The 27,271-nt window shown below is 37.8% G+C and overlaps 1 protein-coding gene across 1 annotated transcript in view; it reads left to right on the top strand.

Moving 5' to 3' along the window:
- The window catches only part of Arsb (arylsulfatase B), a 196,060-nt gene that overhangs the window by 29,513 nt on the left and 139,276 nt on the right, over window positions 1-27,271 (top strand). Inside the window, exons 2-4 of the mRNA XM_047556044.1 lie at window positions 5,927-6,113; window positions 11,026-11,216; window positions 18,191-18,398. Coding sequence (XP_047412000.1) covers window positions 5,927-6,113; window positions 11,026-11,216; window positions 18,191-18,398 — 586 coding nt within the window. The remainder of the gene's footprint in view (window positions 1-5,926; window positions 6,114-11,025; window positions 11,217-18,190; window positions 18,399-27,271) is intronic.

The following is a 27,271-nucleotide window of genomic DNA, read 5'->3' as shown; positions in this document are numbered from 1 at the left end:
AGATACTCCATTGTTTGGGGCATAAATATTTATGATTATTATGTCTTGTTGATTTATGATTCCCTTAAGCAGTAGGAAATGTCCTTTTTTATCCCTTCTGATTAACTTTGGCTTGAAGTCCACTTTATCTGCTACGAGGATGGAAACTCCTGCTTTTTTACTGAGTCCATGTGTGTGATATGTTTTCCCAACCTTTTACCTTCAGTCTGTGGACTTTTCCTATGACAATCCAATATGCCAGAATATGCCAGTCCATATCTTTTTTTTTTTTGGTGCTGGGGATTGTGCATGCAAGGCAAGTACTCTACCAACTGAGCTATATCCTCAGCCAAGTCTATGTCTTTTGATTGATGAGTTTAGGCCATTAGCATTTAGGGTTATTATGATTTGTATTCCCAGTCATTTTGGCTTATTTTTGGTTTTTAACTTGTTTGTTTCTCCTTTGATTGACTTTTCCTTTAGTGCAGTTCCTACCTTTGCTGACTTTCATTGTTGTTTTTCACTTCTTCCTCATAGAATATTTTGCTGAGAATGTTCTGTAGTGTAGGCTTTCTATTTATAAATTCTTTTAACTTTTGTTTATCATGTAAGGATTTATTTCATCATCACATCTGAAGTTTAATTTTGCTGGATATGTAATTCTTGGTTGGCATCCATTTTCTTTCAGAGCTTGGTATATATTGTTCCAGGACCTCCTAGAGGTCTGGTTCAAAAATCTGCTGATATCCATATTGTTTTCCCCCACTCTATATAATCTGATACTTTTCTCTATGGCCTTTAAAATTCTATCTTTATTTTGTATTCTGGGCATTTTCATTATAACATGATTGGTGTAGCTCTGTTGTAATTTTGTACATTTGGTTTCCTGTAAGCCTCTTGTATTTGATTTTCTTTTTAATTCTTCAGGTTTTGGAAATTTTCTGATATTATTTCATTAAATAGATTGTTCATTCCTTTGGTTTGTTTCTCTAAGCCTTCCTCAATCCCAATAATTCTTAAATTTGGTCTTTTCATGTTATTCCATAATTCTTTGGAGGTTCTGTTCATGATTTCTTACCATCTTCTCTGTGTGATCTTTATCTTCAAGATTAAATATTTTGTCTTCATCGTCTAAGGTTCTGTCTTTCAAGTGATCTAGTCTTTTGGTGATGTTTTCTATTGAGATTTTAATTTGGTTTATTGTTTCCTTCATTTCAAGGATTTCTGTTTGTTTGTTTTTTTTTCAGAATCTCTACCTCTCTATTGAAATAATCTTTTGCTTCCTGAGTTTGCTCTTGTAACTGTTTATTGTAGTGATCATTCATTGCCTGCATTTGCTCTCTTATACATCCTTTACTGCATGGATTATTTTAATTATGTACATTCTGAACTCCTTTTTGTAACATTTCTTCTACCATTCTGTCAATGGATTCTATTATTATAGCATCTTGGTTTTTTTGGGACACTTTGTTCCCAAGGGTTTTTTCATGTTGTTCACATATCTTCCCCTTTAGCAGTGTGGATCTTAGGTATTACAGTTTCCCACCCTATAGATTTATAGTGTCCCTGGAGGTTTCCAATACCTCACCCTTAAGGGGAAGATCAATATTACCAACACCCAATGCAATCACTATGCTGCCTTAAACCAAATAGCCCCTATTAAGATGTTAACAATATTGTCATAATCAACAGAGATGTGTTTGATTATTATCTACAGAATAAATAATAGGTTTGCAATAAGGTCTACAATTTCTAATGGTGAACAAAGAGTGGATGGGGGAGGGGTGTAGGATGTGCTGTTAATGAGGTAAGAAGTGAGACTATAGAGGTACTAGCTCATAGGAAGAGTGAAAGAGGAATCTAAAGAAGTTGGTTGTTAGCAGGAGAAAAGGGTGAAAGACTCTGAGGAGACAGATAAATAAGAAGAAAATAGAGTGAGAAAAAAAAAACAAACAAACTACAACAAACTGTAATATACTATTCAAAGATCCTAGTCTTCAGTAGCCTGATGCATGAAAGGTACTTGATTTCAAAGATGATGGGGATGTGAGAGTGGGAAATGAAAAAAGCAAAAAGCAAAAAAAAAAAAAAGAAATTGGGAAAAAGAGTCTTGAAGGAAAATGGAACAATTTTTTCTGTTGGAGTTAAATATCTTCTCTGCTTCCCTTTTCTTCTTATAGGTGGGGTTGTCTGGAGTTTGCTGGTAACTCCATCCTCAGGATGATGACAGTTACTAAGGTGGGAGGATTAGACATGGAGGCTGGTCTCCTGGAGGCAGGTATAGCAATTGCCAGTCCCTCTGGAAGACTGCACCCCAGGACTCTTCTTTGGGGTCCACTAATTGATGCAGGGGCCTGGTCTTAGCCCCTTCCCTCACGTTTGGACCCCACAATTCCTGTCTATAATTTAGTCTCTAAATTGTATAATTTAGTCTCTAAATTGTATCCTCTCCTGTCCCTGCCCTTTCAACTTCCCAATCAGGAACCTCTCTCCCTGGAGGTCCTGAGGGCTGAGTGCCTGGACCTGTGTACCTATCTCGGAAAGCTGTTCTGTACTGGGCAAATCAGGACCAGGTGTTGAAAACTTGGACCAGCCACGTAGCTGCAGGCACTGGGCCAGGTTGATGGCTAGCAGATGGTTGAGAGACTGGGGATAGAGGAGCCAGAGGGTCCTGTTGATTGCCAAACTGGTGGGACCAGGTCATCGATGGAGTTGTAGCCCAGGCTGATGTCAGGTCCCAGTGAATGCTGCCCGAGTCATCTCTGGGATGTGGGTGCCGGGCTGGTTGGCTGGATGAGCCGGGATCAAGATGTCCTCACACCCTTTTCCTACCTACCAGCCCCTTACGAGGCTCTCTCCTACCTCTGCAGCAAGATGGTGACTATTATCACACCTAGCAGGGATAGCTCAGATGCAACCAAGCCTACAGGGCTCTTGGTGATGATCTTTCAGGACTTAGCTGTTATCCCTGGATATAAGTGGTCATGACCCAAGTTGGTGGTGGTAGCAGCTGCTAACTTGTAGGTACCTTGAAAATGAGCTTCTAGTCTTTGGCAGGTGTCCCAAGATGGAAACTGCCCCAACTAAAGATGACAATAGCAGGGATAATCCAAGATGGTGGCAGAGGTGTCCCAATGTGTTGGTAAATGGGGAACTATAGTGTGGTGTGTCCGTGTCGGGGCATGGCACTGAATCTGCCTAGTTAGGTTCCTTTTGACAAAATCATACGTCCATGGAATTTGATTTTAGTCCCCATTCCATCTGCTTTACCTCTCCTCCTCTGTCCCCCATTCTCCTTCCTCTATTCAACTGATCTTCCTTTCACTCATTTATTTATTTATTTTTGATTGGTACTTTCTACACATACATGAAGGTGAACTTCCCTGTAGCATATTTATATGTGCACTTTGAGTGGTGATTTTGTCAAATTCATCTCACATTTCCTTCCCTTTCACTCCCTCTTGATCTCCTCCACCTACTCTACTGATCATTCTTATATCTTTATGATATCTGACCCCACTCCCTGCCCACCTTCTTCCCCTCCTTTTGTTCTAGTTTCTACCTATGAGAGAAAACATTCAACTCTCCATTTTCTGAGTCTGATTTATTTCACTTAGCATGATGTTTTCCATTTACTAGCAAATGCCATATTTTCATTCTATATGATTCAGTAAAACTTCATTGTGTATGTAGATCACATTTTCTTGATCTGCTCATCTGTTGATGGGCATCTGGACTGATTCCAACATTTGGCTAATGTGAATTGTGCTGCTATAAATATTGAAATGGCTGTGTCATGATAGTATGCTGATTTTAGTTCTTTTGGATAAATACTAAGGAGTGGGATAGTTGGGTCATATAGTGGTCCATTTCTAGTTTTTTGAAGAATGTCCATATTGCTTTCCAGAGTAGTTGTACTAATTTGCAGTTTCACCAACAATGTATGAATATACCTTTCCCTCCATATCCTCACCAACACTTATTAATATCTATGTTATTGATAATTGCCATTCTGACTAAAGCAAGATGAAATCTTTTTTTCATTTTATGTATTTATTTATTTTATTAGAGCTTCATAGTTATACGTAGTAGTTGGGTTCATTCTTATAGACAAAATCTTAGTGTAGTTTTGATTTGTATGCCCTGATGGCTAGAAATGTTGAACATTCTTTTTTCATATATTTGTTGGCTATTTGTTTATCTTCTTTTGAGAAGTGTCTGTTTAGTTTTTTTGCACATTTATTGATTGGGTTATTCACTTTTGGTGTTTTATTTGAGTTCTTTATGTATTCTAGATATTAATCCCCTGTCAGAGGAGCAAGTGGCAAAGATTTTTTCCCCTTATGTAGGCTTTCTTCATGCTCTTAATCATTCCCTTTGCTGTTCAGAAAAAGCTTTTTTATTTTTTAATGTTTTTAGTTGTAGTTGGATACAATGTGATTCTTCATCTTTATTTATTTTTTTATGTGGTGCAGCGGATTGACCCTAGTGCCTCACACATGCAAAGTGAGTGCTATACCACTGAATTACACCCCTAACCCCAGAAAATTTTTTAATATGATGTCATCCCACTTATTAATCTTTGGTTTCATTTCTTGAGCTTTAGGGTTCATTGTTAAGGATGTTGATACTTGCACCTATATGATAGAATGTTGACCCTAGGTTTTCTTCAAGAGTTGCAAAGATTTCTGGTGTGATTCCCAAGTCCTTGATCCATTTTGATTTGACTTTTGTGCAGGATGAGAGATAGGAATCTGGTGTCATTCTTCTGTATGGATATCTAGTTTTCCTGGCACCATTTGTTAAAAAGGCTGTATTTTCTCCAACATAATACTTTTGGCATCTCTGTCAGGTATCAGATGACTGTTAGTATCTGGGTTTGTCTCTGTGTCTTCTATTCAATTCCATTGGTCTTCATGTCTGTTTTGATGTCAGTACCATCCTGCTTTTTAAATTACTATAGCTCTGTAGCATAATTTGAGATCTGGTATTGTGATGCTTCCTGCATCCTTCTTGCTCTGGACTGCTTTGGCTATTCTGAATCTCTTATTCCTCCAAAATTTTTTTTTTTTTACAATGGTGCCCATACAACCATTCTGTTTTTCACTTTCAGTATAGTATTTGATAAATTACATGAACCTTAATGATAAGAATTATAAAGTAGACTTTGTGTTAGATAAATTCATCTTACCAAAGGTAAGTGATCTGAGCACATTTAAGGTAGGCAAAGTTAAACTATGATGTTCAGTAGGCTAGGTGTATTAAATGCATTTTTGGCTTCTTATATTTTCAACTTGTGGGTTTATCAGGTGTGTAAACCCATTATAAGTCAAGGAACTTCTATAATTGTGGACAATTTTGATATTATACTTAAACTCAACAAGTGATTGTTTCTTAAGGGTTAGTTGCTTTACCCTGGGTGTCGTTGTATGAGCCACTCCCAAGTGGCGAGGGCCATTTTTAAAGAATAGTTGAGCACTGTCTTTTGAGATTAATGTTTACATAAAGTAGAATAAGAAACACCAGTCTTAAATTTCATTATACTGTTAAATAACATTTTACAAAAGAAAGCACTCTGTCTTCAAAGATTACAAATATCAACTTCTGTGCACAGGAATTTTTTTCCTTGATAGAGCCATAGCTCATATCAGTGTTCCCTTTTTTCAGGAAGTGAGAACTTGAGTTAATGGTGTCTGACATAGTACCTTGATAAATATATGTTAAAATATTTTCTGTTGGGATGCTTTTATTCATCTTTTCAAATCCAGCTTATGTCCATTACCTTACTTGAGTAAACTGCTTTCAGAAATATTCTTAAACGAGCACAGCACAGGATTAGAGTTAAACTTTCACATACACAGATATGTCCAATAAATTAGGCAGCTGCTTTACTTGTTTATAACGTTTCAATGTCACTAATCCATAATTTTGTGTTTATCTCTTTAAGATACACACGGGTTTACAGCACCAAATAATCTGGGTTTGTCAGCCCAGCTGTGTTCCTCTGGATGAAAAACTCCTTCCTCAGCTTCTGAAAGAAGCAGGCTATACCACCCATATGGTCGGAAAATGGCACCTGGGAATGTACCGGAAAGAATGCCTTCCAACCCGTCGTGGATTTGATACCTACTTCGGTAATGGAAATGCCTGTTTCTTTAACGATTCAGACTAACTGCAGCCATCTCATAAAACACACCCATGTCTAATCAAATGAAACAACTGGAAACTTGAGCAGAGAGTGAATCAGCGCAGTGGGGCTGCTTTCTAACGTTACCTCCATAAACAGGGCTCTGCGCCAGCCTGTGGTGGGCAGGTGCCCACAGTAGGCCAGGGCACTAAGCACCACTGTGGGGCTTTGGGAGAGTTACTACCTACACACCAGAGACCAGGTGCCCTCTGAGAATCTTCCCTAAAGGGGATGCAGGCTGATTTTTAATTATGGGCCAAAACCAAACACAAGAATATTTCCTTTATAAAAGTTCACTTATTTTTTCTTTCCATGGATCCCATTCAGGCTTTTTCTCTCACCCTGGGGAGGGTAGGGGAAGACTCTCTTCCATTGGTATCTCTCTCCCATCTGTGAAATCACTCACTAGGTTGGAAAAGATCAACTTAAAAATTAATAATAATAAATTGGGGGCTGGGGAGATAGCTCAGCTGGTAGAGTGCTTGCCTTGCAAGCACAAGGCCCTGAGTTCTATCCCCAGTACTGCAAAAAAAAAAAAAAAAAAAAAAAATTAACCAATAATAATAAATTGGGGAGGATAAATTTAAAAATGGTAATAAGATAATAAGATAATAAGAAGATCATAAGTATATTTTGAACTTGATAGCCCTATAAAAATAAACCTAGGGCTGGGGTTATAGCTCAGTGGTAGAGCACTTGCCTAGCACATGTAAGGTGCTGGGTTCGATTCTCAGCACCACATAAAAAAAATAAAATAATAAAATAAAGGTACTAAAAAATATATTTGAAACCTAAAATTTGTTTTAAAATGTGCCCTCTTTCAACATGTTTTAAATTTTGCCTTAATTAGCAACCTATATATCTTGCCAGTAACTATATATTAATTTATCAGGTTCCTTTATATTAAGCTATCTTTCTGTCTAGTTGTTTAGTTGTGTACCTGTCTCCCTTCTGCTTCTTTGTTCATTTACAACCTGCCATAGCCCAAAAGGAACACACATTGAACATAAAAAGTTTAAATAGAGTAACAACATCAGGGTGAAAAGAAAAAGATAAAAAGTTTAATGGCATCAGATTCCAAAAAAGCTGCCTGGCTCTAGGTGGGCTTCACATTCATCTCTAAAATGTGAGACTTTGTATGTCCAAGGTAAAAAAGAAAAAAGTAGAAAGGAAGGAAAGAAAAGAAAAAGTCTGTAAGAGTCACATTATTCACAAGACAAATGGAAACAGGATCTTCAGAAAGAATAGACATTTTCTGGCTCTTAGGCCTGACAGAAGTTTCTCATTTGGGAGAGCTAAGATGGACAACATCCTTAAAAAACATCATTTTAGTAATGAAGTGGTGGTTTACTTATAGATACATCTTGAGGTGTTCTCTTCCATTCAAGCTAGGGCCAGAGTGCAAAAATACTGTTCAGTAAAAAGAAATGTATGTGGAGGCCCAAACAATATGATCATGGCACATGCTTCGCTGGATCTAGGGTTAAAAATCAAGATGCAAACAGGCCATCAGGAGGGCGCTTGTACCCACTTCCACCTAGGAGCTCCAGTGAACAGTAGTGATCAACTGTGATGTTCTTTTTGGATGAAACTGAATGTATCTTCAGTATTCTTAAATAGCTATTAAAAGTCAAACTTGAGTCTCCTGAAGACAGCATATTGTTGGGTCTTTTTTAAAAATCCAACCTGCCAGTCTATGTCTTTCAATGGACAAGTTTAGGCCGTTAGTATTCAGGGTTATTATTGAGATATGATTTGTATTCCTGGTCATTTTAGTTTATTTTTGTTTTTTAACTTGACTTAGTTTCTCCTTTGATTGGCTTTTCCTTTAGTGTAGTTCCTCCCTTTGCTGGTTTTCATTTTTTTTCCATTTCCTCCTCATGGAATATTTTGCTGAGAATGTTCTGTATTGCAGTCTTTCTTGTTGTGAATGCTTTTAACTTTTGTTTATCATGGAAGGTTTTTATTTCATCTTCAAATCTGAAGCTTAGTTTTGCTGGTTATATAATTCTTGGTTGGCATCCATTTTCTTTCAGAACTTGATATATATAATTCCAGGACCTCTTGGCATTGAGGGTCTGGGTTGACACTTTGCAGTTTTAGAAGTTCTAGAGGACCAAACTGCCTATACATTCTTAGATGAGTTGATAAGTATGCTCTGGCAGGAGAATGGACTATGGATATTTTGAAATTTTTTATTAAAACCTAAGTCATGTACTTAAAAATTCAGTTGGACAAAATATTATCTTATGAAAATAAAGAAGCCTGCCTAGATCTAGCTGAACAATTGAACACCCTATATTCATATGAAGGGAGGCTTGTAGTCAAGAAGAGGATGATGACTACACAGCTGTTAATACTGTTACAACTTGGAAAGTAGACAGGCAATTGAGGGATGGTTGTACAACCCTGGGAATGCCCTAAAAAACAAGAAATTGTACACTTTGAATGGGTGACTAGTGTGGTAATGAATTGTGTCTCAATAAAGCTGTGAAAGCTTTAATGATTAGTTGTTCAAAAAAGCATTTTCTGGTTTTTCCCAAGAAAACATAGGCTGCCATTATCTTTAGCCTCAGCATCTGAGTTCAAATTTGTGAACTGCTTTTATGATGAAAAGCACCATGTGATTGTCACATAGTTGCTTGGTTTCAGTGTGGCTAAACGTGAATAAATAGCTCAGTTTCTGGAATTCCCTTATTTGTAATATGATTTCAATATTTATAACTCACACATCATCTAATCAAGCATATCCTATGCATATATTCTCCCACTGATGGAAAACAGCTTGTGTTTATAAATATGGAACTGAAGTGATTTCCTCAAACTAATACCCAGTAGTTGTGAAAAACCCAAACAAGAAGTCCAGTGTTCTTCTAACCCAGAAAGTTCTGCTACCACATGATGAAGCCAATAACTTGAGAGAGACAGTGACTGAGGAAGAAAGTCAGCAAGTTGGAAGATGGGGACTTTTATCCCAAAAGACCGTCTTGCTTAGGTGTTGCAGGTGCAAAACTTATTTAAGGATGTGAGGGTGGGGGTGTGTTTTAGGCTCAGGCAGGTAGGCCCAGACAAGGGTGGTCATAAATTCTGTGGTGGTCAGCTTTTCTGACAAAAATGCTGTAGTTATCTGAAAGTCACCAGTTCTGGGTTCTGTATCTCTGTAAGAAGAGTTACTGATTGGAAAGTTTCCTTTTTCAGGGACAGTTCACCTTCCAGTTGTTTATTAAGATACAGAACAGGGAGGAAAGCAAAAGGCTACTTCTGCCCAAGAATAGTCTTAACCCATGAGGTGGCTTTAATTGAGGATTTCAGTTTCAGCATAGCTAGTGCAAGACCAAGAATATGTTGCTCAGCTGTGTGACCTGCAACAATTAGGGATTTTTAAGTCAACTAAAAGCAAGTGAAGCTTGAGTGTTTTTTTGAATTTCCATCAATTTCATCCTGACCACTCTTAATCACCCTTGTAAGGATTGAAATTATTTTCATGGCTACATTTCCTTTTCTGTTGCACATTAATTAGAAGACATGTTGGAATTCCCATTCTGTTATATATGCAAGAGAAAAGATTACCATATAAAAAGTTACCTTAAGACCAAGGTTTTAATTATATTCAGGACCTTGAATTTACCAGATCGTGATAAAGGAGGAATTAATTAAAAATGAATTAATTTATTATATAAGCCATGTAAGGCTTTTAATTGTCATTGTAGAGAAAGTTCAGGACTTGGGGAAAGGGCTAGGCCAATTTTGTCGTAATCATTTTAAAGTTAATAAGCGGTGTATGTCAGGAGATAACTAAGAGCCCAGCAATTTTTTAATAGCCTTATCAAGTTGTAATGCACGTGCCATCCAGTTTGCCCAATTAAGGCTTACAAGTCAGTGATTTTTAATAAATGTACAGGGTTGTGCCACTGTCATCACAATCCAATTGTAGAATATTTTCGCCACCGCCAAAAAGAAACCAAAGAGCATTAGACATCACTCTCCATGTCCCCCAGTCCCTCTAACCCCAGGCAATCACTAATCTTCTTTCTGTTTCTATAGAGCTGCCTGTTCTAGACTTTTGTGTACGTAGAATCGTAATAGGAAGCCCAGTTTATTTTCATACTTAGGAAAATATGGAACTTTTGCAGAAACAACTATTAGTTGAAAACAGTCATTTTCTTCTACGTTTAAGTTTAAATTGTGTGATGGGCAATTAGTGCTGCTTAAATTGGGGGTAAAATTGAGATCACTGTAGGTAGAAAAATCTAAATTCAGTGCTCACAGTTGAGTTTGGTCTTTGGCACTGTTAGTTCAGCTGCCGAGAGAGCCTCTCTTTGGAAAGGTTCGCATCTTTCACCAGTGGGTGTCAGCATCTGACTGAAGATGACTCCTCCTTGAGCCTGGGCTATAAATAACCCGGAAGCCAGCCTTCCAGCCTCAGTGACAACAAATGACATTATTTGAATCCTGTGCTCATTTATGTGATCGCCTCACAAGAAAAACTTGCAACAAATCATGTTAACCATATATTATTTTTGCCATTAGGTAGCTTTAAAGGAGTAAGATGCTATCCTTGGAATTTGAGCTCTGAGTTTTCAAAAACATATTTACATGAAATCACCCTCTTTGAGAGTTACATGATAGAGCCTGTGTTCCTAAAGACTGGAATGAGAATGGATTTGAATTTTTATACAATAACATTTTAATGACTTCTGCTACCAAATATAGAGATGTTAAGGAATGTTGCTCTGATTAGCCTTGTCGTTTGATTAGGCTTGTCATGAGTAATCAATTGCATTAGGCAATTAAATGCTGAAACATGAGTTTAACAAACTTTATGCTATGCTGACTATTCTTGTCTTCTATTCTTGTAGGATATCTCCTAGGCAGCGAAGATTACTACTCTCATGAGCGTTGTACCTTAATCGAGGCTTTGAACGTCACACGATGTGCTCTTGATTTTCGAGATGGTGAAGAAGTTGCAACAGGATATAAAAATATGTATTCAACCAACGTATTTACCCAAAGGGCTACAGCCCTCATAAATAACCATCCTCCAGAGAAGGTAAGTTTTGCTTCTTTACCCATATCAAAATCTTGACAAGATAGGAAAAGGTCACTGTTGTTTAGGGGAAAATCTAATAAATTCTAGGAGGATTGTTTTCAGGTTTTAGAGCCCATCAGACTCAGCCTTGGGCTGGGGATATAACTCAGTTGGTGAGAGTGCTTGCCTCGCATGCACAAAGCCCTGGGTTCAATCCCCAGCACCACACACACACACACACACACACACACACAAAGGAATCAGCCTTAGAGACTTGTGAAAATTAAAGATTCCTGGAGCCTACCTCTAAGGGTGAGACTTATTAGGTCTGGGAGAAATCCGTCTATCAGCAACTTAGAGAAACTCTTAAAAGGTGATTCTGGTGAGAGTAGTCGCTGGGTGGGATTTCCAGTATTGGAAGAATATTGTGTCTACAGCATTTTGGTAGAAATACAGTTTTATTATTTTGTTGTTTTATGTGCTCTAAGTAATTACTACAATGACCCTTTTAAAAGGGGAAATTAGCTTATATATGAGATGAGGTTTTATTATGACAAACTTCCCATTAAGGGATTGACAAATTTTGGGTTCAGGAAAAATCCTCTAACTTTCAATCCCCCTTCTCCATCCTGCCCAGATTATTTTGACTATTGTAGGTTTTTTTCTATTCTTTTCTTTTCTTTACATTTGCATGTTGATTTTAGAATCAACTGGTCAGTTTCTACCAAGCAAATAAAACAGTTGTCAGTTTCGATTTGGATTTCATTGAAGCTATAGACCAACTTGTGGAAAACGGCCAGCTGAACAATGCTGAGTCTAATTCATAAACATGGTATATAAATAAGTCTGTTTTTCCCATTCACCATACTAAAGCTTTTGTGTCTGTCATGTGCTGACTTATATATAGTTAAAGGTAAAAGTAGAATAGAATCTGAATAGCTTTAAAGTCAAATTCTCTGGATTTAGCCCACAAGTGCTTTTGTGTTCTCAGGCATGAGGCTCAAAAGATGGTTTCATGAAGAACTGTATTAGTACACTCACAAAGTCAGTCCTTTAGCGGGACCTGGACATAGCAAATTCTAGAATATGCAATGTTATCTTGTTCTGATTTCCTGCACTTTGGCTCTTTGACAATGCCTGGGGGTCCCTGGTGGAGATCACAGCATGGATTATGACTCACATACGTGTCCAGATTTGGTGTACTGCTGATTCCCCTTTTGGTGTGGAATCTTCCTGGCCCTGCCTTTGCCTACTCTAACTCAGTATTGGGGATCTTACCTACTCTGTCCTCAGCTTTGTCCCACTTCTGGGTTTTTATCAGTTTAATGCAGACATCTTGGAGTAACCACGCCTGCTGTGGAACATAAAGAAAGGGAAATGTTTTCTCAAATACATAGAAATATACAGGTTTTAAATCTAGATTTAACCCAATATTCAGATACTTGGCTTAAGTTCTCACTTCTCTGCTGTATGCTTAGCATTTTATAGATACAGTTTAACACCAGAAGAACAAGGCAAAGTTTTAAGGGAACCATTTTATAACATTTACTTAAACAAAATGACTTAGAGAAGTAACTTCTTCAAGGTCACAGAACTTTTGAAAGTCAGAATTAGAATTTAAACTCAAATCCTGACTCCAGAGCTTATGCCCTTATTCATCCTCCCAGTCAATATCCAAGACCAAAGATTCTGAGTCCCAGTTCAGGATTCAACTTAATCATTCTAGTGCTGACCATATATTAAAATTATCTGGGAAACATAGAATAAAAAATACTGATATTAAATGTTGTGATTCATTGGTCTGAGGTGGGACCCAGGCCCTGGTATTTTATTTACCACCGACTTCTGCCCCCAACTTGCTTACCTCCTGCCAGTGATTCAGATGTGCAGTCACCGTAGATACCCTGTACAATGAGGAGCATTCTGCAAGGTGTTGTTCAGGGATCTCCCCTCAAGCAGAGGTGAACAGAAGCCAACCATCCTAATTATGCGACCTCTATAATCTGCCTACAATAAAATTTCATTCCTATTAAGGAACCATGGAGTATTCTGTGTCCTCGGCATTAAGCAGATAAGAGGAAGAAGCTGGGGTGTGATAGCTCTCTGGGTGAGCTGTCTTACCTGGGGCAATGGGGAAAGCATTAGAACTGAGGACAGTGGAAAGTCCTGAGAGCTTGCAAGTCCTGGGAGGGGTGTTGTTCAGCATGGCCCTGTTCATAGACAGCATTGTGGAAATCACCAGGTGAGAGGACGGTCCTTTCCCCCAGTGTCTGAAACATATCATTCCCAGTATCTTCAAAGTTTCAAACACAGACTTGAATGAATGACATAATCAATACTTGAGTAGTAACCCAAAAATATTTGCTTAAGACAGCCTCTGTTTACTTTTCCAGTTCTCAATAAAACATCGCATCTCACCATTTTCAGGAGCTGTGCTTTTCATCATCTCATTCTAGTGTTTAAATCTGGGCTGATTTCTCAGGTGCCATTTATTCACTGTGACGTAGGCCACTTGTTCTAGGATGGAAGTCGTTAAAGAAACACATGCGAAGCATCCACAACCTACTTAAAATCGTGCCTATTTTAAAAGGGCACTCGAGCGGGGAATGCATATGGAGTGTTTTGTACCAACACAGTTGCTGTTGCTGGACTCAGGGCCACACTAACAGCAACTTTACATCGGTTAGTCCTTTTTCCTTTTCTGCATGGTGATCCCACAGCAGTAACATTACAAAGTGAAAGTAACATATTCATAACATATCTTCCTGTTGAAAACAGTCCCCACAGTGCTTTGCAGAATAACAACAAATGTTATCCAACATACCTCATCTGCTAGAAGGTTTCTAAAGAAAGTGCTTACTTTCTAATGGAAGATTCCTACTTTACCCTGGCACAACTTGGGAAGGAATGTCTTAATTTGAATATCAAAGATAGAATAATAATGTCAACACCTATCATGTTTTTTTCCCATTTATACTTTGAGAAAATATATAAAGAAATGAAAATAAAGCTTTCTTCTTTACTGATACAAAGCTTCTTAGCATAGTGGGTATGTTTAGAGTTTGTATCTTAAGGAGGTATATGGCATACTAAATCAGGGTAAAGAACCCCTAGTGTCTTAAACACGAGTATAGTAATAGCCTTAGGTGAGAATGTCTGACTTTTATGTCATATGAAGTATTCAGTTGTGATTTCACATCCAGGATTCCATTTTGTATTCCAAAGATACCTAAAACAGTTCAGTTATGACTAAGTTGATGAGAACAGGAATCTAGACCCAAGAAAAAATAAAGGAGAGATGAGGCTCCAGCATAAACTCAGAGATCAGTGGAGGTTGACATGGAGCCAGGACTGCAGTGTTTGGATCAGATGTCAGTAAGGTCAGAAGGAGCCATCTGGTCTCCAAGGCCAAGGCATGGGAGGGCTGGAACTCCAGTCCATAGATTAGTAATAAGGAGCCCATCCCCAGGATGGCAGGGACTTGCTTTGGGCCAACAGTGAGCTGGGGCTCAGCTGGCAGGTCTGGGAAACTGGCTACAGCTGGTTACAGGGAGGGTTGTGGGTCAAGTGAGTGCAGCAAGATACTGATGGTGACTGGAGAACCTTGGAGCCCTAGTTAATTATTCTTTTTACTGGGCCACCCATGTAGTACTAAAAGCACTGTGTGTGTGTGTGTGTGTGTGTGTGTGTGTGTGTGTGTGTGTATGTATATATTTTTTATTTTAAAAACAGTATAGAAATGCTTTTGTTTAGTGCTGTTGAGTAATGAGTTATTTCATGAATAGCATTCATCTAAGTGCTGAAAGTTTTTTTCCTCCATAGTATCTGAAGTGTGTTTCTTTGTCCTAACCTTGTGGAATAGGCTGTACTACACATTATTCTGTCTCCTCCTGGTGACCCAAAGCCATACAGATGTGTGTAAGACTGTCTGCTCACACAGTAAATGGCTCTGGACTGGTGCTGATGAGATGGGGAAAAGATAATTTTTTATTCAAAGGAATACCTTTGTTGATTCTCTTAAGTTACTAGAATCTGGCCAGAGGGTAGCATGAGGACTTTGCATAGCCTGTGACAGTCACCTCACCCCAAGAGCTGGTTTTCACTCCTCTGTTATGTCCCTTATGTTTGAATCAATAGAAGTCTGTCTACTGAATCAGTGGGGACTGCTGTAGTTTTATATTTTTAGCCTCTCAAGAGGAAGGGTAATGTCTTTAGCCACTAAGGAATAACCATGGAAAACATTTTCAAGTTACTTTTTTGATGTATTTTACACAGTGAGTAGAATGATTTCCATGCTGAATATTTGTAAGACTCTTTATTAGTGGCCCCAGAATCATTTTTTCCCTGGTGTGGTTACAAGAACTCTCCCTACCACCACTGTCTGCTGTTGCCTTTAGGAGTCCCTTGCTGGCTGTGACTAACATACCCTCTTCCCCTTCATCTCCTTCAGCATGTTGCTGCTAGTGACCTGTGTGGGGGTAAAAAAAATCTCCCCCTCTATCCTCTAGGGTCCCAGCTGAGTCCCAGAATTGCACTGACCTAAGACATAATAACAGGAGAAAAGCATAGTACAGGGTCAACATAAAAAAGTAAAGACCCCAAAGAAGCAGATCGGCAGTTACAAATATGCCAAATTGGACAAAAAATAGTCAACTGTGGAAATGTGACTAAATCATATGGGAGGCTTTAAAGATAAGGGTTATTTTAACAAGGTCTGTGCAGAATTCTCTCCATTTAGACTTCCCGTCCTTAGGATAAGGGCGTGGACCCTCCTAGTATAGGTGAGAGTCTTTCACTGGGAATTTCACCTTCTGCTTTTAAGAAACAGCACAAAGGTCAAGGTGATCTTGCATCTGCTGTTTTTCAAGGGCCTTTAACTTAAATCATCAAATGCCAGAATAGCATATTTTAACCCTTCATCTGATGGACGAATCTCCTCCTTTCTCCCTCTCTTTTTCCTCCCCCACTCTCCACTCACTGCTGAGAATCCAGTCCAGGGCCATAGACTCTTACACTTGCAAGTGTTGGGGCTCAGAAAAGCATTATATTTGGCATACTTTGTACTGAGGGAATTGGGAAGATGCCTCAGAAGCAAGGTCTTTCTGGCCTTCTTTTTGACCTCCTCTCTTGTCCTGCTGCTCTTTCTGTATGTGGACATTCTGTACTCCATCACAGGGATGTATAATATATCATTTAAAAAAACTTGCCAACAATGAAGAGTGAAATACGAGCTCCTCCCATCTGCTTTCTAACCTTTTCCCATTCATGTATGAGATTTAAATACCTCAGATACTTTAACAGAATTATATGTTTATTTGTGGCCTGAACCACTTGTCTCTTTGAGGGTTTCCAACTCATTGAAGAACTCTGTTAGGAGCACAGTAAAGAGAATGCCTTCAGAAAGGCTCACTAAAAAGGAGGGACTGACCTGGAATACCACAGATGTTAAATGCCCTAACTTGCTATAAAAGATAAAACAGAATCAGTGGATTACACTTTAGTTTCCGGGAGTTAAGTTGGTCTTATGTTTGGTCCTACATCAGGGACTAACAAGGTATGATGTTCACTTGTTTTCTTATAAAATATATAAAAACCATAAAACTTTCCTAAAAGGTGGGGACTTATTTTCAGCTAAAGCAAAAGGGTAAAATCATTTCTTGGTATGTATCCACACTCTTAATAGTGGAGTTTCCAACAGGAAATTCTTCAATTAATGTGGGCTTGAGCAAGTCATTTAACTTTTTTAAATTAACTCATCTATAAAATGGATATTATAGAGAGTGGTTTCCAGTATTAAATGAGAGTGATTATCTAATACAGACAATATTTAATAAATGAATGCTATTATTGATATTATTATTTGTTTGGATCAGGGCCTTCCAGGCTGTTCTAAGATTCTGGCTTTTATTTTTCTACTTTGTGTCTTTTGTTATATTTTTAAACATTTTAATGACACATAATTTGCATATGATAAAATTCACTCATTAAAAGTATATAGTTCAACAGTAAGTTCAGGAGTTGTGTAACCATCACCTGATCTGAGTCTAAGACAGTTTTATCAAGCCCCAAAGAAAATTTATACCTGTTACAGTCACTCACATCTCTTCTCCCCACAATTTCCTACAGCCCCAGGCAACTACTAATCTACTTTGTCTCTATGGATTTGCCTGTTGTGGACATTTCATATAAAAGTGATTATACAACACGTGGTCTTTTGTGATTGGCCTCATTCACTTAGGGTGTTTTTGAGGTCCATCCATGTTGTAGTACTTTATTTCCTTTACTGCCATATATTGCTGAAAGTGTACCATATTTTATTTTTCTATTCAGTGGATGGACTTTGGGTTGTCTCTACTTTTTGGCTATTATGAGTAAGTTTGCAGTGAACATTCATACAAGTTGTGTGGATATATTTTTTCATTTCTGTATAAATGGAAATGCTAGGTCACATGATAACTTCATGTTTAATAAGTCCAGCAACTGCCAAACTGTTTTTTTGTTTTGTTTTGTTTTCATTTGTTTTTTTGGTATCATTTTGCTTTCCTACTAGCAATGAGTGAGAGTTCCAATTTCTCTATATCCTCACCAACATTTTTGATACTTTCCATTTTTAAACTTAAAACCATCCTAACGGCTACGAAGTGGTATATCACTGTGGTTTTGCATTTTTGCTTTGCATTTTCTAATCTTTAGCGAGATTGACATCTTTTCATGTGCTTATGGTCATTTGACTACCTTCTTTGGAGAAATAGCTATTCAAAGTCTTTGTCCATTTGTAGTTCAGTTCATTTTCTTTTTTTATCATTAAGTTGCAAGACTTGTTTATATGCTCTGGATATGATTCTGTTAACACATACATGACTCAAATATTTTCAATGCATTCTGTAGGTTGTCTTGATATTATTTTTATTGAATGATAAATCCAGAGTGTCTTATCCTTCTATATTTAGTTTTTCCATGCCCTTGTAACTGATGTGCACAAACTCTCTTTCCAGCCTCTGTTTCTCTACCTTGCTCTCCAGTCTGTCCACGAGCCCCTTCAGGTGCCTGAAGAATACCTGAAGCCATATGACTTTATCCAGGATAAGAACAGGCATCACTACGCGGGAATGGTGTCCCTTATGGATGAAGCAGTAGGAAATGTCACTGCAGCCTTAAAAAACCATGGACTCTGGAACAACACAGTGTTCATCTTTTCCACCGGTAAGTCTGTCAATAGGAAACTCATCTCTCGGCAAAGCCCAGAACATGGTGTTCGATAAGTGGAATGAAGACAGATGGGAGCAGTTAGCGTTTCCTTATTAAAACAAATGCTAACTGCAGTAGGGGAGACATGGTCATAATGGATAGAAAGATGTGTCTAAGGAAAAAGAATTACGGGCTTTTCCTCCTTTCCTTCAGCTGTTAAAATATTCTGGCGGTATGCTCGAAACCAAGTGCTCACTAACCAAGTAAATGATGGACATCACTGATTCTCAGGACAGCTGGGTGGCATGTCCCTGGAGTGACCTGTTCTTTCCTTACTGCAACCAGGCCATCCTCTGTGACTGTGACTGCCGCTGACTGGAGGGGACTTTGTATTATTGCATAGAGACAGACTGTGACATTACAGAGACAGATGAGAAATGGAGCCAATTAAACTTGGGCTTGAGTCTCCACATATAAATTTTTTTTGTATTAAAATTGTTTTCTAACAATAAAAGTCATACATGTTGATTACAGAACACAAAAGAAGGGAGAAAGAAATTTCATAATCTCAGTGCTCAGAAATAACTTTTGAAAATCATTTTTGTTATGGCCATGACCTTTTGATTCCTAATCTGTTATCTATTTGATGCCCCCTCTGCCATTAGACACAGTTTTCTAAAATTTCACCATGATGTGCTTTGGGTGTAGGTCTTTGTTTGTTGTGCTGCATACTTGGAAAGCACTTTCTATTTGAAAATGCACAAACTTTTCTATGGGAAATTTTCTTAAATTAATTATTTTGCAGTTGCTTGACCCTCCACCCCGCTTCTCCCCATCCTCTCTTTTCAGAAATCCTGCTGATTAGATATTAGATCAATCCTCCAGTGTTCTTAGTTTTTATTTCTGTTATCTTTTTATTTCTTTTATCATTTGGAAAATTTTGTGATCAGTATTGTGTATACTTTTAATTGAATTTTTTTCAACCATCATGTTTTTTAATTACCAAGAACTCTTTTTTGTTTTTGATAATTCCTTTTCTGTGAAGTTTTGTTTTTATTATATATATATACCTATATATAAATATATACATATATAAAATAACTTATTTCTCCAAAGCCTATGCCTTAACCATTATTTTCATGTGTATGTGTATGTAATGTAATTTGCTCTAGTTCAGTCTCCAGTGCTTCCTCTCTTCCCTTCCCTCCACTCTACTGCTCTTTCTGCTATTTACTTATAGGTTTGATTTTTTTTTTTTATTATTATTATTTTTTTTAGTTAGTGTTTTGTGGATGGACATGATGGTGGGATTCACTGCAGTATATGCATATATGTACATAGGAAAGTTAGGTCAGATTCATTCTGCTATACTTTCCTATTCTATCCCTTTTCTCTCCCCCTTAGTCCCCTTCATCTAGTTCACCCATGTTTCTTCTATTTTGAAGGAATTCCCCTACCCTATTCCCTTTCTTTCTGTCTGTCTCTCTCTCTCTTTCTCCCTCCCTCTCTCCCTCTCTACCTACCCCCTCCTTATTTTGAACTAGCTTCTGCATAACAGGAAAAAAACCTTTGAACTTTGACTTTCTAAGTGTATTTCATTTAGTATGATTGTCTCCAGTTTCATCTATTTATCAACAAATACCATAATTTCATTCTTCTTTGTGTATATACATCACATTTTCTTTATCCATTCATCTGTTGATGGGCACCTTGGTTGGGTCCATAGTTTGGCTATTGTGAATTGTGCTGCTGTAAACATTGACGTGGCTGTATTCCTTTAATATGCTGACTTTAGATCTTTTGGATATATACCAAGAAGTGGAATAGCTAGATCTTATGGTGGTTCCAGTTCTAGTTTTTTGAGAAATCTCCATACTGCTTTCCAGAGTGGTTGTGCTGATTTGTAGTCCCACCAACAATGGCAGTACTAGAGATTGAACCCAGGTGTACCACTGAGCTACATCCCCAGTTCTTTTTATTTTTTATTTTGAGACAGGGTCTCACTAAGTTGCTGAGGCTGGCCTTGAACTTGTGATCCTCCTGCCTCAGCCTCCTAAGTAGTTAAGATCACAGGCATGTGCCATTATGTCCAGTTTATATAAAATATCTTTTAAAGTTCGTTTGTTTCTTCTCTCTCTCTCTCTCTCTGTCATAGAACTCTCTATGTTTTCGTTTGCTTCTCATAAGGTGGCTTTCTCAAATTCTGGTGATCCTTGCCTACTGAAAAATTTGATTGGAAATTCCAACTGTGAGGTCAGAGCTTGTTATCTGGTGAGTTTTATTCAACAGTGACTATGCAGGGATGAGGGAACATGTTGAGGAATTAATCTTGGTATTGTCTAGTTTTCTGTGTTTGGTTTTTTGAGAGTCATTTTTCTTTGCTTTTAATCAGGCATGGTTTTTTAATGTAGCATTAATTGAGTGCTTACTATGTTCAGGACACAGTTCTAAGTGCTTTACCTGAATTAGTTCAACTAATCCTGATAATAATCCATTCTCTGAGGACTGTTATAATCCCATCTTGCAGATGTAAGAACTGAAGAACAAAGAGGTTAAGTAACTTGCCCAAGGTCATACAGCCAAGCAGAGCCAAGTTTCTGTGGTTTGAGTTCACTGAGGAGATGATGATCCTGATTGGACCTCCTGATGTAGCAGAACTTTCCACATTGTGGGCTGCAATAGTGATCTACTGAGGGGCTGGGCAGGACTGAGATGGTGTCTACTCTGAGCAGCCTTGTTCAGTTGCTTTAATGCCATCCAAATACTATAATTTCCAAGTGCTTCCTGTTTCTTTTTTTAATAATAAAAGTTTTATTGTATATATTTAAGATATGAAACATTATGTTATGTTATATATATATATGTATATATATATATATAAATGGTTACTACAGTGAATATTCTCTGTTTTGAAAAAGGTTGAATGTAAGATAATATTTATCTTTTCCAAAAACTTATCCTTCAGAAAAGAGGGAGGCATTTTATACTTAATTCCTTATAAGATCTTTCATAATCTACTGTCCTTCTCAATTTACTTTATTTTGAAGAACCAACTATGTAGCATTTTAATCACATTGGTATTGAATGCCTATAGAGGTCTCTGGAAATAATCAGTAAAACAGAGGCCAGGAGGCATTTATTCCTGAGAAATGATCTTAAAATTGCAAAAATTGGAGGTCATAAATTTATAAAATAAGGCTTTGTTGTAGAGATCACAATTACACAATTTTAGGGACAAATGGTTTCCTGAAATGAGAGTACATATTGATTAATATATCACTGATAGGCTGAAGTAGCCTCAGAAGTGAAGAAGGTAGCTCTGGAATATCACAAAGTGGCTTTTGTAAAAATGGAAATATTGGTGTCAAGAATGCATGGGAAGAAGTGAGATAAAATATTTTCATTAAGAGGGATATTTCTTTTGTTATGTCATACCAAATACATATGCATAACTATTTTAAAATAGAGAGTTGACTGTTTTATAAACAACTCTAACACTTATTTATTCAGGTTGTCAGAAGTAATATTTGAAGCTTCTCACTGAGAAAACGGGGATTACCTTATAATAGCACTAACACTATGATATATTTAACAGATATGCTGGTCTGAGATCATCTTTACTTTCTTGGGCTAAATTCAACTTGATCATGCCTATGTATTTTTATAATACTGCTAAATTCAGCTTGCCATTGTTTATTTCAGGTTTGTGCATCAGTTCAGAAGTACAAATATGGTTGGTGATTTCTTTTTTCTCTGTCATGTTTTGTTGTGTTGGTGATAGTCACTTGATAGAATAATATGAGCGGTTTTTTTTTTCCATCTTTTTCTATTCTATGAAATAGTTTAGAATGTTTTCTAGATCTCTCTGGTAAAACTAATTTCTGGAATTTTCTTTGGTGGCATTTTAAAAAGTCATCTCCACAGTTAAATTCTTTTGCTTAATTACATTTAGGTATAGGTCTTTAAAATACTTAAAAGTTAATTTTGTCTAAAATATAGTAAGCTCCTTGATCTGCACGCTGAGATTATTTTTCACTCCGGGAAGTTTTCCATGTTCATATTTTAACTTATTGCTTTTGTTCTGCTTGAATTATTTCTCAAAAATACCTTTATTCGTAGGGTGAATCACTGATTTAGCTTTGTTCCTCATCCTTTTAGCTTTTGTCCTTTTCCTCAGCCTTCTGGAGCTCCTCTGCGTTACCAGTTAGACATTTTTGCAATTTTAGTCCTGCTGTTTAACACCTCCAATGTAAATCGTTATGATTGTATTTTTGGTTTCTTTGCTGGCCTTCCTTTCTTTGCCTCAGTCAGTTCCCTGCCCTTCTAAGCTTCTTAGTAATGAAATAACCATTGTTCATCAAGTGGTGACTGCGGGCCAGGTCCTGCTCCAGCGTTTTCCCTGCGCCTTGGCACTGTTGCTGGTGCTGTAAACATTAAAGCTCAAAGTAAGCTTGTGAAATAGATTTCCTGATCTGCATTTTACCAGATGAAACTAGAACCTTAAGAAGTTAAGTGATTTGCTCAAGGCTGCACATCTAACAAATGGAAGAACCAGAATTCAAAACCAATCGACTTGAGGTCAATACCTAATTACCTTAGTCATTTGTCTTTTTGCATCTCATCTTCTTTTCCTTTTATCTCGTCCCATTGTCCTTTAGCTCTACTTTTGTGTTTCCACACTCCTGTTCCCACAACCCATTCTCTTCCTGAGTCTTTCTAAACAAAATATTTCTAAAATCTTCATTTTTATGCTAAGTCATTGCAGCTGCATGCTTTTCCTCTGATAGAAGTGATGAAGGATCTGTCCACAGCCTCACTTACATTTGGCTGAGGGTCTGACTCCAAGGAAACGCCTCATTTGCATTTCTTTCTCCAGAGACTTTTTATGTGTTTATTGACAATTCATTGCCTGAAGCAGAATTCAATAATGTGCTATAATAATGTGATTAAACCCAAGGAGAAAGGACCTGGACTGAATCAGAGAGTCATGATGCATTTTTTCCAGTTTTCTCACTTACATCACTTAGCACTGCTCTTCTTTATGAGCATGAGTGCTGGGTGCATCCAAAGAAGTAAATGCTGAGTCCCTTAGTACAGAAAACCGTGCAATAAACTAGCTTCTTGGTATCAAGTTTATATTTACTGACAGGGAGAGGCAAATAATAGATTTTAGGTTTTGATGCTTGGGCAGACTGACATTTTTTGAAAAAAAAAATTATTTTACAATCTAAGAGAAATCCATGAGGCATCTCATTCCTTGCCATCTCTACCCATCATCTGAGCACTTAAGGTGGGTGTTCTCAGTGTGCCATCCGGAGCCTGCAGAAGCAGTGAGCATTTTGCTAAAACTGCAGTTCCCGAGGTGATGACTGCACAGCATTGTGAGCACACAAGATGTCACTGAATTGGACACTTTAAAATGGTTAACTTCACGCAATGCAAATTTAACTTCAATTCCAAATATTCAGTTTCTGAGGCTTTGTCACAGACCTACTGAATGAGAAACCCAGGGCTTAAGTCCCAGGAATCTCATTTTTAACAAGTATCCTGGTATTTCTTTTGTGAATAGAAATATGAGCACCTCTGAGTTCATTCTTACTCAAATCTTGGGAATTTTCCCAACCAGGAAGAGGAAAAAAATATACATACATAACTGCACACACACATACACACACACCGGCTGCTGGAAACCAACTGAGCTTGAAATTCAACTTCTCCCAAGTGGTTTACATTTCAGGTAAATATACCCATTTCTAGAAACACGCTTTTTGAAAAAGCTAATAAGAAAGGTTTAAATTTAATGATTCTGCTCTTCATGCCCTTCCTGCATATACATTACAACTTCGATTAATGTTGCTCTTTTTGTAATTGTGATACATAAGACAGTTAACAAATGTTGCCTGTGTCACTACAAATATGCCACTTTTTTTCCTTTTATACAAAGACAATCTTTCTAATCCTTCTCTAATAGAATATGATCAGAGTTTGAGTCCTGGCTGTGCAGCCCATGAGTTATGCAGACTCTAGCCTCAGTTTCATCATCCACTGGATGCAGGTTGGTTGGCCACCCACTCATTCACTCAGAGTCCACCCAGGAAGGAATGGCAGAGGGCCTCTGAAGGTGGTGGGAGGTACTGGCCAGTTGTGAGCAGGATTATATTAGGATTGGTATGGAGAGTGGTTGGAAGCACATGAATCTTTTGGAATTCTGGCAGTAAAGGGGTGGTACATGGATAAGGAATGCCTGCGTAAAGGAAGACGTTGGGAATGAAGGCAAGATTTAAGAAATACTTTAGAGAACTTGGACCAAGAACTCTTGCTCAGAGAGTGCTTGTTACTAGGAAGGTTTATGGTTCTGCAGTTCTCTGGGTTTTCAGAACTTTTGTCAGTGCCAGGCATAGCCTTGGTGGACCTATTCCTTCCAGTGGCACTGGGAGGTGTTTGTAGACAAGGTGCAGTCTGCGGCCAGAGCGCCTGTCATCCACACAGCAGCCCATGGACTCACAGTCCACTTGAGACTGGGAGTCAGGAGTGTGTAGAAATGTGTGGAAATGGTTTTGGTTGTCACAGTGACTTGAAGGTGAGGCCGCCATTCAGCAGATGGACATCACAATGCTCAGGCCAGTTCTACACAGTGGAAAAGGGCCCTGTCCCCAACATCAAGTGGTACCAACTTTGAGGAACACTGGATCCTATTCAGCAGCACATTTCTACTTAATAATTTATTGCAGAACCTAAACTTTTAACATTTATTACCTGAGCATTCACAAAATTACATGTAATTTAAGATCCCAAATGCAATAAAAATGAATCTTAACTAATTCCCTTAAATCTTATGTCCCTTTCTTTCTTCCACATAGAATTCCTTTCAAAATAGGTAGCTGGCAAATGGGGAGCTACTTCATCATTTCAAATGTGTGTATGTAGTTGGCAGGCTTACTAAAATATAGAAATTCTGCACCAGAAGCATCTTGTGAACCAGTCTGACTAGGTGCTTCAAACCTTAAATGAATTCTGATTAGGCTAGGGAAAACTTGTTAAGTGAATAAATCAGATAGTGTGTCCATACTGCTGGTCTCCTTGCAATTATGCATTTATTTAACACATCTGTTAAAGAGGAAAATAACAACATAGGACTCAAAACTGTGAGACTAGAATACTCTTTTTCCTAGTGGTCCTTAATTCATGTTACATCTTTAGATGTAACACCAAGAGCATGCTGGATCACTTTAAAATTTTATTAGTAAGAGGTGCTATTTTATTAATTATTTTATTGAATGAAAATAATAACATACTTTAAAGACCCTGAAGGAGTCATATATTGGTATTTTCCATGACAAACCACTGAGTCCACAATTTCAGAGTCTAAGGCAAAGAAGCCTCTCATCCCTATGTTTCAGATTGTCAATGATTTATTATTTTCCTTAATATATGTGATAATATTGTATTATTGTTATTTGGAATTTTTAGTAGGAGAAACATGAAGTAATCAATGTTTTCACCCTTTGTGTGAGGGTATAGCACGGTGACCTTTCTCTGAGTTTATAATTAATGAAAGATCTACATTGAACTGAACATATTTATTGACTAAATTGCAAGAAATGTTATAATTTGTTTGGGTTTACTCTTTCCTCTTCTTTTGCATTCCATTTTAAAGGTCACATTTAAGATTAATCCATTTCTTATATTGCACGCTCCATTCAGAACCCACTGGAGCCAAAATTCCCTTTGTGGAGAGAGGAATATCGTGTTGCACAGGCTGCATGAAAGGATGAATTAAAATGAAAAGTAGATTCTATATAGAAATAATCACCTGGAAACCATAGTTATAGCAAGAGGAAGGGGCTGACATAAAGTCAGGTCTCCATCAAACCAGTTGCGGATGTGCAAGTTTACCTGTGTCTCATTTGATACCCATGTCTTCTGTCTCCTATAGCTGTCTGACCAAATATTTGTAGATGTGAAATCTATAAAAACAGGTTGTCAATATGTGTCTGTGAACTCGGCAAACAAATGTTACTGAGTGTGTGACTGTTGAGGACTCAGAGGTGAGCATTGTCTCAGCATAAAGAAGAAAAAGTGGGCCCAACACTTCAGCACACTGGCAGGGGAATTGACTTCCTGAACAAGACTCCTAAAGCACAAGAAATGAAATTAAAAAATTATAGATTGGATGGCATTAAACAAAAAATCTTCATGGCAAAAGAAACAATCAAGAGTGTGAAGAGAGAACCTACAGAATGGAAGAAAATCTTTGCCACCTGCACCTCAGATAGGGTGTTAATTTCCAGAATGTACAAAGAACTCAAAAAACTTAACACCAGAAAAACAAATAACCCAATCAATACATGGGCAAAGGAACTGAACAAACACTTCTCAAAAGAGAAGTCCACAAATACATGAAAAATGTTCATCTAGCAATTAGAGAAATGAAAATCAAAACTACACTGAGATTCCGTCTCACTCCAGTCAGAATGGCAATTATCAAAAATTCAAGTAACAACAAGTGTTGGTGAGGATGTGGAGAAAAGGGAATGCTCATACATGGTTGGTGGGACTGCAAATTGGTGCAACCCCTTTGGAAAGTAGTATATGGTGATTTCTCAAAAAAGTAGTAATGGAAGCTGGGCATGGTGACACATGCTTATATTCCCAGCAACTTGGGAGGCTGAGGCAGGAGGATCCTGAGTTGAAAGCCAGCCTCAGTAACTTAGCAAAGCCCTAAACAACTCAGCCCCTGTCTCTAAATAAAATACAAAAAAGGCTGGGGATGTGGCTCAGTGGTTAAATACCCCTGAGTTCAATCCCCAGTACCCATCCTGAAAAAAAAAAAAAGGAATGAAACTACCATTTGACCCAGTTATCCCACTCCATGTATATATCCAAAA

This window comes from Sciurus carolinensis, chromosome 6 (assembly GCF_902686445.1).
Source record: "Sciurus carolinensis chromosome 6, mSciCar1.2, whole genome shotgun sequence".
Lineage (NCBI taxonomy): Eukaryota > Metazoa > Chordata > Mammalia > Rodentia > Sciuridae > Sciurus > Sciurus carolinensis.
This window is presented reverse-complemented; position numbering and strand designations above follow the sequence as displayed.